Genomic DNA, 12,570 nt, shown 5'->3' on the forward strand with positions numbered 1-12,570 from the left:
GCGACCAGTGAAAGTCTTACTGTAGTTATGAAAGTTTATTTACAGCACTGAAGGCTAGATACATTTTTTCTTGTTTTTTGTTTGTGCTTATTTTTCATACATGTACAGAATACTGAATACATCTTCTTTTTATGTACTCTAATGTGTGGAAGTTACTTTATGTGTCTGAATAAAAATGGTTACAGTTTCCTTGGCAGTATGAGTGCAGTGTGTGTGATGTCAAACTTTGCTCTTACTGTAAAATACTTATTTTTTCAGTTTTATGCATAATTGTATTCTGTTAGCCAGACCTCTGCCATAGTGACAAAACACCTAGGCATTTTGACTTGCAGTGCTTACACAATGCCAAAGGGACGATGCATTTTGGGGGCACTGACTACTTATATGAGAAAGGAATTTAGTTTTGACACATGGGTAAACTGTTTTGGGAGCGATATGAGCTTTTGCAGGTGATCCATGGTGTTGTGCTGAACCATCCAGGTTATTTTGGCAAAAGCACTAACTGTAAATGTAAATGCAAAGGAGCCAAAGCAATTGAGAAAGATCTCTGACATTTTGATGGTGCTGATTCTTTATATGGGAAAGGAATCTAGTTTTGAAGCATGTGTGAACAGTTTTGGGAGAGATTTGAACTTTTGCTAATGAGCTGAAATGTTGCGCAGAACTGTAAGACTGTTTGGCCAAATGATCTTATAGTTTTAAGAATGTAATTTCTGTTTCAATAAATGAGCCAAACCAACGGAGAAAAACTGTAGAACCCCGTTTTCACTTCAAAACTACATAAACGTTCTAGGTAAATAATTCCAATATTGTGAAAATTCAGGCACAGAAAATATTAAATTCAAAGCGAAAGCAACTGTTTAAAAATAATTTATTACCATATAGTAAGCACAAGTCATACGTTTTTCCAATTCAAGACGAAAATCCTTCTAATGTATTATCAGTTCACGCCATTATCAAGTGATATCAATGGAAAAGACTTGCACTCTATAAGAACATTTTATTGTTCGAAAGTACGAGTACTTTTTTCATTTTTTTCATTGCTATTGTCTTTGGTTCTTAAAATCCTTTTTTTATTGGTATGGAATATGCAGTTGTTTAGCATATGTGGAAAATAAAAAATTTGTTTATAATTAAATGTTAAAACAACTAAATGTATTTGATAGAAAAACCAAGGCAATTGATTTGAATGTGAAATACATTACGGAAAAAGCACTGTGAGATTTGTGTGGGTTGCTTGCATTTGACCAGGTGTTCTGTCTGGGTCTGGCTCCAGTTTGTCCCTTGTGCTGGCTTCTGTTGTGGCATGTCAGTCACCGTAATCAATATGCAGCTGAATTCGAGTATATTTTGGAGCTTGTAAAATACCGGTAAATCCCAAAACAAATTTATGCACATTAATATCTATACATTTACTATTAACAGAACCTAGTAAAAATATAATTAAGACTAGCTGGTTTTCTGCTGTTAAAAATAAAAGCATCAAAATATTGAGGAACATTTATAAAACAAAGGATAATAGAATTAAACCATGAATTCTGCTAATTCCTCTTTTTATCATGCTGGAATGAGGACATAAAGGCCAAAATTTTAGAAGAAACCTTCATATTTCAGATATGTAATATTGAATATTACTCGTGCTGCAATCAGAGATGTCCAATATCTATACGAAAACCTTAATGAAATCTAGCAATTGTAAAAAGACATGTATGCAGACCTATGATTCTGTTTAATTTCATTCATTCCATTATACAATGCTAAAGTATTCCCATGGGACAGCCAGTGCCCAAAACCACATTAGATTTGTGAAATCTCATAGTAGTAATTCCTTAGTCTTGGTTCAACGACGTTAAATCCAGGCCTCTCATCTGGCCTGAAAAAGTGAAAAACCACAAACAGCAGATTAAAGTAAGCAATGAAAACAATGAAGAGATACAGCTAAAGGCTGGTTTATTTCTCTGCGTAGAATCTACACCATTGGTACGCCGTAGTCATATAGCCTGCATCGTAGTCTGCATCTCCCCAGAAATGTGACTACAGGCATCATCGGGCTGCGGTATAGATGCTACACAGAAGCATCAATCAGCCTTAAAGCGTCAGAATGCACTGTTATGCAAATTGTACTTTAAAATATGAGTGCTGACTGTTTTGGACCATGTTTCCAATTTGATACAAATTATAAGTGTATGATGTTCATATTGTTACTATATGTTTGCACTCTGGCACTTTGCGTTTTATTTTCCATTTTTCGTAAAATACTGTTATGGTAAGAAATTTCAATTTTGAATCGAATGTGACTATATTTCCAGTCTACTATAATATATCATTTTAACTCGCAGAAACCCAAAGATAATGTTTGACTTTACCAGTGATATGTGGTATTATATTTCATGTGACATCACGCACTGTTGTGCTCAGGTGAAATATATGCCCGCTCACAGTGAGCGAGTGTGCAGGTTAGCATGCCAGGACGGAGTGACCAGATTACTTGTATGTCCAGCATGACTTCATGAGCTCGTACACCTCCGGGGGGCAGTTGGCTGGGGCCGCCATACGCTCCCCAGTCTCGATCATCTGCAGGACCTCGGTACCTTTCATGCCCTGCAGGGGGCGACAGGGATCACAAGCAGATGTGTATGCAAACAAAAGGCAGGTTTTTTCTCTGATTGGTAGGTGGTATAATGTATACTGTGTAATGTTACTTGTCTGTGAGCGTGTTCACTTGGACATTTAAAAAAACCACTGTTCATCAGCTGTCTGTTTTACATACTTCCTCTCATTTCTCTGGAATCATTTAATCATTTACTAACAATATAATTTACTACTATTGTTACTACTGCTAAGTACTATTACTAATAGTAAGTAAAAAGTAGCGCCAGGGTTCTGTTACCCGGCAACTTTGCCGACACCCCACGCTTACACCACGAGGTACGATGCCTCTGTGAGCCTCTGTGAGCTTATCACCTTGTATGGTTTTTGGCCATAGGAGTAGGTCTCCCACATCAGGACTCCAAAGCTCCACACATCACTCTTGCAGGAAAACCTAAAATAGTTCATGCACTCTGGAGCGTACCATTTGACTGGCCACTTCCCATGGGTTTTTGCCTGCAGGGGAAAAGTGGGACAGCCCAGTTTTTAATAGAAAGCAGCAATGAAAAAGCCCTTCAGACACCTTCCATAGTTACCTATCCCACAACAACCTTCCACCAGGCACAGTGCACAAGGCCAGGGACACAATGGGCACTTTAGACGCCACCTAGAGACCACCTAAGTCATAACATTTACATTTATTTATCAGAGGCTTTTAGCCAAAGTGACATACAATTGTGAAAGCAGGGTCAGACAGGCCCTGAAGCAAATGGGGTTAAGACCCCAAGACCCCAAGACCCCATGGTGACATCACTTTTCCGACTCTGGGATTTGAACCAGACTCCTTCTGATTATGTGCACAAAGTCTGAACTTTCAGAGCCACATGTGAATTCAAGGAGAAGATTCAAACCCAATACAAGGTCCCGGGGGCCGAAAACAGCTTGGGGGTATGAGGTCTCAGGGTGATCCACTAAGCTTCCACCCTTAAATATCATATTCCTGATAAATGGATATTACAAATCAGCGGTGGTGTTTGCCACCACTCAAAAAACAAAACATTCGTATGGGCCCTTTGCTGGCCACAAACAGTCACTGCAACAAATAATTAATAAATACGTTCATTAAAGAGATGCTGAAGCAGCATGTGCTGTTAACCAGCTAGCTAGCTACAAGCTTCCGACTGTGCTTGCTAGTTATATATGTAGTCTTCAGAGAAGGGCAGGAGCTCCCAGAAGCAACAGTTACACTCCCCCTTTGGTGCTGCCAGGTAACCTTCAGGTTCCCAGCTCTCCTGTATATCCTGGCAAACCCAGCATACCTTGTAATAATTGTTCTCGTCTGCCAGAGCTTTTGACAGCCCAAAGTCGCTGATCTTAGCGTAGTGCTGGGTGACTAACAGCACGTTCCTGGCCGCGAGGTCCCTGTGAACGAAGTTATGCTCCTCCAGGTACTTCATGCCCATGGAGACCTGATGTACCAGCTCTGTGATGTTCTTCACACTGAGATGCCTGTGGAGTCAAGGAACTGCTATTCAAACTAAGGTTACATATGTCACAGCTTCCTATGAAGTGGCATAGCAAAAAGATACAAAGTGATCATAGCTGGTAAGTTTTATTACCATTTTTTTCCAATGTGACTTTTTGAGTGGGGGCCAGAAACATCAATCTGACACAAGTAGAGAAAACAGAGGCGTAGCTAGAAAGTCTCGGCCCCGAAAAAACATCCCCCGGACGTCCCGAAAGCCCGTGGCCAGACCTTTCTGTGTTCCCCAGACACCATGCCTCCTCCAGGACTTTCCTCCCTCAGTGTCAGTAGTCAGAAAGCAGTGTACCTGTTTTTGGGCAAGAACTTGTTGAGGGGACCAAGGTTAGCCAACTCCATGACCAACATCAGGTTCTCTGCCTCGCAGATGCCGATCATGCGGACGATGTAGGGGTTGTCTAGCTGCTGCATGACGCTGGCCTCCTGCAGCATCTCCTCCCGCACGGAAAGGTTGTTCTCATCGTTCTTCAGGATCTTCACCGCCACCGTCTTCTCTGACCTGGGAGGTGCAGCGTTTCAGTGAACTTTGACTAAAGCTTATTTCCCACTGGCAATGGGAAGTATTTAATGTGATATCCCATTGCTTAACAGACGTGTTTATTTGAAGAATTTCAAGGGCTATTCTAGGATTTATTTAAGTGGGGGGGGGCATAATTCAGTAATGAAGGGCAAACCTTATCATTAGCCAATGACATGTTATGAATTGGTGAGTGACACGGAGGGGGCACTCCAGGAGCCAATCAGCTTTCAGCGTGGGCCAGTGCCCCTGTGGGCCTCTCACTGTGTATGCCACTGAAGGATATAATGTTTCAACCAATTCCTAAATCTGTATATTGTGCTGGAGCAAATCAAGTACATTATTCAAAGGCACCCTTTCAAACTCCGCTTTGGGATTTTAACCAACAACCTGCTCGCTGCCACAGTTACGCTGTCAGTGACTATGGTGAGCGTGACGTTTGCTAAAAGACACAAAATGTCTGGGAGAACAGAACATCATGGAGAGATTCACTAACTATCTCTCTTCCGTTTATATTGTTCTTTGTCAAGTTGAAATCCTCACATATTTTTGTTGTCTGTTGTTGTTTGTCGTGTTGTTTTTTCGTTTTGTTTCTTTAATTCATCTCTAACCTTCTCTATCCAAACCTCATCAATACACAAAATATTCTATTAGGGCTAAATTTAATCTAGATAACAGATCAGCGTTTCTAAAGTTAAACCAGTAAAAAAAATTAAAGTGTAAATTAAAATCTGTGTATATAAAATCTACATTCGGTGGCGTTTGCTGATAGGAGGACTGCAACATAATGCACATTCAAACACTAATGGTGACCTGTACTACAGGTACCAAATGAACTGGGCACATACTTTTGCATTTTGTAGATGCCCCTCATGACCGTGCCGAAGTTCCCTGAGCCCAGCTCCCCATCCTCTAGGATCAGCTGTGAGCGGCTGATAGTCGATGTTCTCAACTCGTCGGGGTCCGCGTAGGGACTCTCATACACCTCGGTATCCATGGGCATGGCATCTGTGCCTGTTACTGGAGAAGTAACTAGAAAGAGGGGATTATTTTGCTGTTCATCTGGGATGGGGCTAACGATTCAATACAAATGGCGACCAAGCAAATAAACTGCAATTATTAAATAGTTATAATATATCATGAAATATGATGAAAAGTTACTGCTGGGAGGTGAAATAAAGTGACAAGACAAGAGAGTCCCAGGACATGAATGGAATAATGAAAATCACATTTTAACGACACGCCAAAAAGACATATTGGAATATATACGCACCTACTGTTTTATCCTTGTAGATGTTGATGTTATCAGTGGTCTTGGAGCTATGAAGTTTATCTGTCTATTTAAAGGAGAAATACATTTAAAAAAAAGTTTGAGATTGCACTAGGTAAAAAGTCATGATCCATTCAGGCCAAGTAGCATTCCGATTCCCTGAAAGGGTTGACTGGATTTGACATGAAAGCACAACAGCACAAAACACACAACTGGCAAGACCCGAGGCTGCGTTTCAAAGCCAGGAAGTCAGGATATACAATCCTGGTCACCTTTCATGGTACCACTGGAATTCCAAGAGTATGAACATTGCAATACGTCAGGACCTGAATTTGTATTTTTACACAATTTTACCTCTGGTGGCAGATAGGTATATATTTTATTCATTTTGCTTGCATTTTGTTTATTTTGTGTATTGGCAACCATGAACAAGGTGAGATCCTGTCTGAACAGGATAAAAACATGTAGATTTCATTTTGGAAAAATAAAGGAATAACTGGCATAGGGCATCAAACTGTAAGGAGAATGAAGCACACAGGGCGAGTTACCTGTTGGCTCTGAGAAAAAAATGTTAATCCAGGTAATGGAGCAAGTAGATCATGGAATTTCAGAAGCCGAAGAGGATCTTTATTCACTTTTGTTTTCTGGCATCAATTTCCAAATTATATAATTTGTATATAAGCCATGCTAAATTTAGAGATCAGTGGTCACTGTTTACACACCACAGCACACAGTGCACAACAACGAAATGTATCCTCTGCATTTAAGCCCTATGTGACATCGTGACACAGCAGAGGGCAGCTAATCCAGCGCCCGGGGAGCAGTGCTTGGGGGCGGTACCTTGCTCAGGGTACCTCAGTGGTGCGTTGCTGGTCAGGGATTCGAACCTGCAATCTTTCAATTACAAGTGCGCTTCCCTAACCATTAAGACACCACTGCCCACATTTCATTGGACATACTCCTAGACTCGCACTGGAATGGAATGAACAGTGTACAGCTGGATACTGTTTAACATGAGAACTTCTAGGCTAGTTAGTACCGTACCCATTGAAGAACAGGTCATACACCTCTAATCTCTACACTTACCTAACAGCTATCCTAAATATTGGCGTTGAAGACGCATGCCGAACAGCTGCTACACTCTGCATACTCTGACCAATTTATACCTCTGCCTCACTTAATGTTTAAGAATTGTTTGATTGTCTAAATGTTGCTCTCACTGGTTACTCCACCACTTCAAGCTTTTGCGGCATTTGCTGAAATAAAACATGCGCAAACTCTTTCTTGTTTTGTCATTGTAATGTTGTTTGTATTGTTTTGAAGGTGCTTTATACATGTGGAGATTAGCTTCATGAGGATCGAGGATTAGCTTTCAGAGCCAACTGGAGTCACTTTCCGATACGCATATTTTCCTACTTCTTTCTGAGGCTTAAATGTTGCCCTTGGGAGGAAAGGGTGCTGGGGATGTGAGGCAAGGAATGAAGGTAAGAAGAGATCAGAGAATGGAGGTAGAGTCTCAGCTGTTCCGAAGGAAGGTTAGTAGCAAACCACACTTCAATAGCTGTTCATGGCGGGTTAGTTATGGCTGAGTCCTACCACTGGCACATTCACACACGTGGTGTTTTAGTGCACCTTTTTGCTGCCAGGTTTTGGGAAGGAGTAGGATTTGATTCTGGAGAGAATCCCACCTGTGGCACCTTTCTGGAAACCACAATTTTAAAAAAGGAAAATGTTATTTTCCAAACTAAGCAACCTCTTTACATTAACGTATCTGGGGTTAAATGTTATAGCTACTTTTTTCTTTTAGGTTAAGGAGTAGTTTTACAATTCAGGAGTCAAAATAGATTTTTAAAATACAGTGGAAAGTAGAATTAACTACTCTACAGGTATATTCATTTTTGAACAGTGCAGCATTAAATAACGATTTATGTTAACATGTGGATGTTCTGAATCAGATAACATTTGCAATGATCAGCTCCTTATCTTACTTGAGCTCATAAATTTGACTCTTGTCAAAAGATGGGCAAATGTAGCTTCATGAACCATTTGCTATATTGTCTGACACCACTAGATGGTGCTCTTTTTTCAAAACAGTACTCAATTCATGCCCCAACACAAACCAAGATTGGTCATCATTGCTCTTGTCTGATCATTTCAACATATTAAAGACCAATGACAAAAAAGTAAATGATTTGATATAGTCTGTGCTTATTTCTGGGTAAATATTGGCACTGAGGACATATTTCTGACCTCGACAGTGGTATATCCTGTATTCTATCAGGTAACTTCAGATTGTGAGCTAATTAAGTTTTGAGAAATTTTACAATATTAATTAGCTTCATTGATCCCTCAGTGTCTTATCACACGATAACCAGGAAATCCCATGTTAATAAAATGATTTGAGTGCTACAACTGCTATTTTCTGATATCAGAGGAAATGGCTTCTCCTGTAACTCCACTCCACTGCTTTAAAATTCAAGGGATCCACAGTAAAGTGGGAGTGCAACATACAACCCTTATAAAATGTATGACTCTTTTCTAGTGTTAATTTGCAATAAAATTAATTGTGTTGAATATACATTTATTACACAAGTATCACTATATGAAAACATTTGCATATTGCTGTCAGTCTCCTTTAGTCTAACCTTGAATCTAAACACTTAAAATCCACAGTTGTTGCCAGAAAAGTCTCTAGCAGAAGAATCTGCTCTACCCCCCTGTCTGGAAAAAAAAAACGATTTCATTGTTGTTTTCTTATCCTCTTAATACTCTTCATAAGCAGCCTTTGAAAAAACAATCTTGACACCGAGAAGCATTTAATAATAATGTGCAAATAAAAAAACACTCCATCGCTAGCATCATCACGCTTGCATATCTAAGTGAACCAGAGTGTGTTCCAGCTCCCAGCAAACCTGTATCAGGAATTCTGAGTTCTTTATGGTTTGGTTCAGGTGTGTTGGGAGCTGAGAGGGATCAAAAATGTAGACTGTCTAGGGCTTCCTGGGAACTGGGTTGGGAAACGCTGCTGTAGACTGATACTGATGCAGTGACCATAATGGCATCATCCACTTGTTCACGCTGGCTTGTCTTTTAAAATACAAAAAGGTCTACAGCAAGTCTTTCATTAATGATTTACTGCTCTCAACCAACAATTGAAAATATATGTAGCTGTTATTTAAGGTCAGTCAAAGACCTTCCACTCTTAAGCACACAAATAGAAAAAAAAAATCAGTGTTCAAAAGTAAAACAAAAATGCACTTACCAATGGGTGATTCTGGGGAACAGGAGGGCAGCCTATAATTATACCACCTATTAGGTAAGATGTCACAGGCTCATTGAAAACAATGGAATAAATCTTTCCTGTACTGCCTAAATATGCACATTCCAAACAACTACGTAAACATAAAATCGTGGAAACATTACCAGGACCTGCTTAACTAATATATATAATTAAAATTATACTCACGTTTACCAATTCTGGTATACATTTAGTACATCCTAATAGTTTATGTTACCTGATAAATATTCCTGCCTCACTTGTATGTCATTTTGTGCAGAAGTGTCTGATAAATGTACTGACTTAAGACTCATTTCGTGGTGATGGGTCACAAATAAAGGAGGTAATAAGGGCGAGGAAGGTAGAAACATCACCTGCTTCGCCGTTGGCCTGTGCGCAGGGCTCACTGAGGACCCGAAGCAGCCCATCTGGTTTGTAGGAGTAATGCTCAACCAGCTGTGGACATTGCGAGAGCGGAAGGATGCACGTCAGCTCATGTGCTTCCATTGTGAACATCCCGAGGTCGACCTTCACAAGCCGTTACAACAGATGGGGGCCGATGCACTTCAGCTCAGACTGAAGTGAGATTTTGTCCCTGATGGTTGAATGTGTTGCCGAACCACATTTGATCATCAGATTCCACGTCCACAGTGCTAGGTTTGGAACAAAATTACTACAGGTGCTTCTGAAATTAGTGGGGGGGGGGGGGGGGTATGACACAGCACCTATGTGACAGTAATGGGAGAGCATGCTATTAATTTGCAGGTGCTATGCACTAATAGACTCCCTTGTCCCAGGTCTGCACCCTATGGTTCTTCAGCCATGTTGGTTGAGATTACCTTGCTTTTCGTAAAGATCACCAACTTGGTCACCAGCAAAGCAAGCCTACACCCTAACACTGCCACGCTCGAATGTGATACCACAAATGCAGTGCCCCTGCACTCAGTCTACCAATATACCAAGGACACCCCCTGAGGCACCCTTCCTCAGTCGGATGAACTACAGGAGCTCAATGTGACGTTTTGTCGGGGGGGGCAAATTTCCTTGCAATGTCCCCGTTTCTATGTCTTGCCAGTTAGACCCAAGTATGTCAAAATTCAATAAGACTGACTCACTCCCGGGTTGGCATAGTGGTGCAGTGGTTAGCACTCACACCTCTGGGACCCGGGTTCGAGTCTCCGCCTCTCACATGTGTGTGGAGTTTGCATGTTCTCCCCATGTCGTCGTGGGGTTTCCTCCGGGTACTCCGGTTTCCCCCCACAGTCAAAAAACATGCTGAGTCTGATTGGAGTTGCTAAATTGCCCATAGGTGTGTGAATGGGGTGTGAGTGTGCCCTGCAATGGCCTGGCCCCCCATCCTGGGATGTTCCCTGCCTCGTGTCCATTGCTTCTGGGATAGGCTCCGGACCCCCCACGACCCAGTAGGATAAGCGGTTTGGAAAATGGATGGATGACTCACTCCTGTTAACAGTCATGATGCAGTTTAAATAACAGATAATTACGCATTCAGGTAAATTAACTGAAACATACTGTATATAAATAAGAAATACAGTTCAAAAAGCTGCCGGCATTTTAAAATAATTTTTAGATTACCTGCCAGAGTGTGTCAAATTTTTTCCCATCAGGAATTGAGAGTTTGCCAGCCTTGTCCTTGTCAATGCGATAGTGCATGACCTGACCGTTGTGCAGCAGACCGAGTGCATAGGAACCTCTGTTGTCTCGTTGTCGAATTCTGCGAAGTACAGAAAATGCATTAAAAGGATTCAGATATAATAAAGAGGGAATTAAAAGAAGACAAGGACGCGTTTGCAATTAACGTTACGCCCGTTATCGAAAGCGTAACTACTTTGCATCTAATTTCGAAACATTACCACTAGATGGCAGCCACGTGCAGGATAGGTCACGTAAAAAAACACACTCAATTCAGCAAAATATTTTTAAAAATGGAAAAGCTTTTGTTAAAAATCGATCTTTGCATTTCAAGTGGACTGTGTAAATATGGTAATTTAATGTCAATTCTATAAATGACATGTTGTTAAAATAGGAAAAATAGCGAACACAACATGTAAATCATTTAAAGTATCAGACAATTCAGGATCGTGCATAGAAATAGATGTATTTCTTATTACTCAGATCTCCAGTTCTGTCTGTTCACAACCTGCTTCATGCCAAGCTGAATCATACTTTGCATATTTGTGTGTGTATGTATGTGTGTGTGTGCCTCTATATCATAGAAGCAGGGGGCCTCTTCCCTGGTCACTACAGGAAGCAGCCTTAACTCTGTCACTACGGAAACCACAGCTGCATCTACTTCTGCAGCAGAATTGCGAGCAGCTGCCATAGTAACTCAGACCGATTAAGTTCAAGCTGTTACAGTGTGACTTAATTCACATACAGATTCATATTTATTGGCAAAATTATTGCATTTCAGTAAGTTGGTCGAACTCGTCATTTATGGGAAATATATATATTTATATTTATTAGATATATTTTTTAATAATAACTATGTAAACAGTCTATACTGGCAAAAATATAAGAATATAATGACAAGAATCATAAATCATATTCTGAAAATAAGAAAGTTAACATATTTTTTAACATTGTTCTGTGAAAAATATGATAAACCATTTATGCCCTTTAATATTCCAGAGAAGTAATAACTATTGTTAACTTTTAATACTGACGGTCTTTTTTATTTTTACAACATATTTTTTATAATTTATCATTTATAATTTTACTATTATAAATGTTGCTGATGCGTAATATTTTCTATTGAATATTTTTTCTGAATATTCATTGGAAAATATTAATGAATTAATATGTGAATAATATGTGAATATGTGAATAATGCTTTGTGCACATTGGCTTGTAATCCATTTTAGCAAAAGGCACGTCTTGAAGACTGAACTTTTTCCCTAAACGGATTTGGCCCAAGTCTGGCCTGACTGAGCGGGGTGAACTTCTGAGCTCCTGATCAGACAGGTAGATCTTACAGGTATCTGCCATTGACACGGTTTCCCCTGTGCAGAAGCATCTCCGAGTTCTCCCTGGAGATGCTTCCGTGGAACCAAGGCATCTTCTCATGGGCCGTGGTGGCGATTAGCTTCTCCAGCTGTGGTCTCTGGCTGATGATGGCCTGCTCTAAGGCGTTACCCTGTTAGGGGGAGGACAAGAAATATCCAGCGAGATTGTTCTACATGCGCACTGTCACATTGCAGCCTGTGACACATTCTCAAAAGTTACATTTCCTTGAATGGAAGCCGCTGTGATACGTGCGCATAAAAACGCTGTCAGTCTGCTGCCATGAGGAAGTGAGGGCGAGGCAGTTGGGGCATTGTTTGTGTGCCCTGGTTCAGAGTATTAACTTTTCAGCT

The 12,570-nt window shown here is 40.5% G+C and overlaps 1 protein-coding gene across 9 annotated transcripts in view; it reads right to left on the reverse strand.

Annotated features, from left to right (window-relative positions):
• Positions 1–854: 854 nt before the first annotated feature.
• syk (spleen tyrosine kinase) overlaps positions 855–12,570 on the reverse strand; it is a 31,318-nt gene continuing 19,602 nt past the window's right edge. For 6 of the 9 annotated variants that reach the window (XM_049020951.1, XM_049020949.1, XM_049020955.1 and 3 more), the window contains 12 exons: positions 12,190–12,350; positions 10,790–10,928; positions 9,571–9,652; positions 9,182–9,228; positions 7,552–7,620; positions 5,923–5,986; positions 5,498–5,681; positions 4,422–4,631; positions 3,909–4,098; positions 2,965–3,105; positions 2,489–2,601; positions 855–1,873 (listed from right to left, as the gene is read on the reverse strand). In XM_049020951.1, the coding sequence (XP_048876908.1) occupies positions 1,798–1,873; positions 2,489–2,601; positions 2,965–3,105; positions 3,909–4,098; positions 4,422–4,631; positions 5,498–5,681; positions 5,923–5,986; positions 7,552–7,620; positions 9,182–9,228; positions 9,571–9,652; positions 10,790–10,928; positions 12,190–12,350 (1,476 nt within the window). In that variant the 3' untranslated portion in view covers positions 855–1,797. The remainder of the gene's footprint in view (positions 1,874–2,488; positions 2,602–2,964; positions 3,106–3,908; positions 4,099–4,421; positions 4,632–5,497; positions 5,682–5,922; positions 5,987–7,551; positions 7,621–9,181; positions 9,229–9,570; positions 9,653–10,789; positions 10,929–12,189; positions 12,351–12,570) is intronic. The other 3 variants (XM_049020946.1, XM_049020948.1, XM_049020947.1) reach the window with 3 other exon arrangements.

This window comes from Brienomyrus brachyistius, chromosome 7, assembly GCF_023856365.1.
Source record: "Brienomyrus brachyistius isolate T26 chromosome 7, BBRACH_0.4, whole genome shotgun sequence".
NCBI lineage: Eukaryota > Metazoa > Chordata > Actinopteri > Osteoglossiformes > Mormyridae > Brienomyrus > Brienomyrus brachyistius.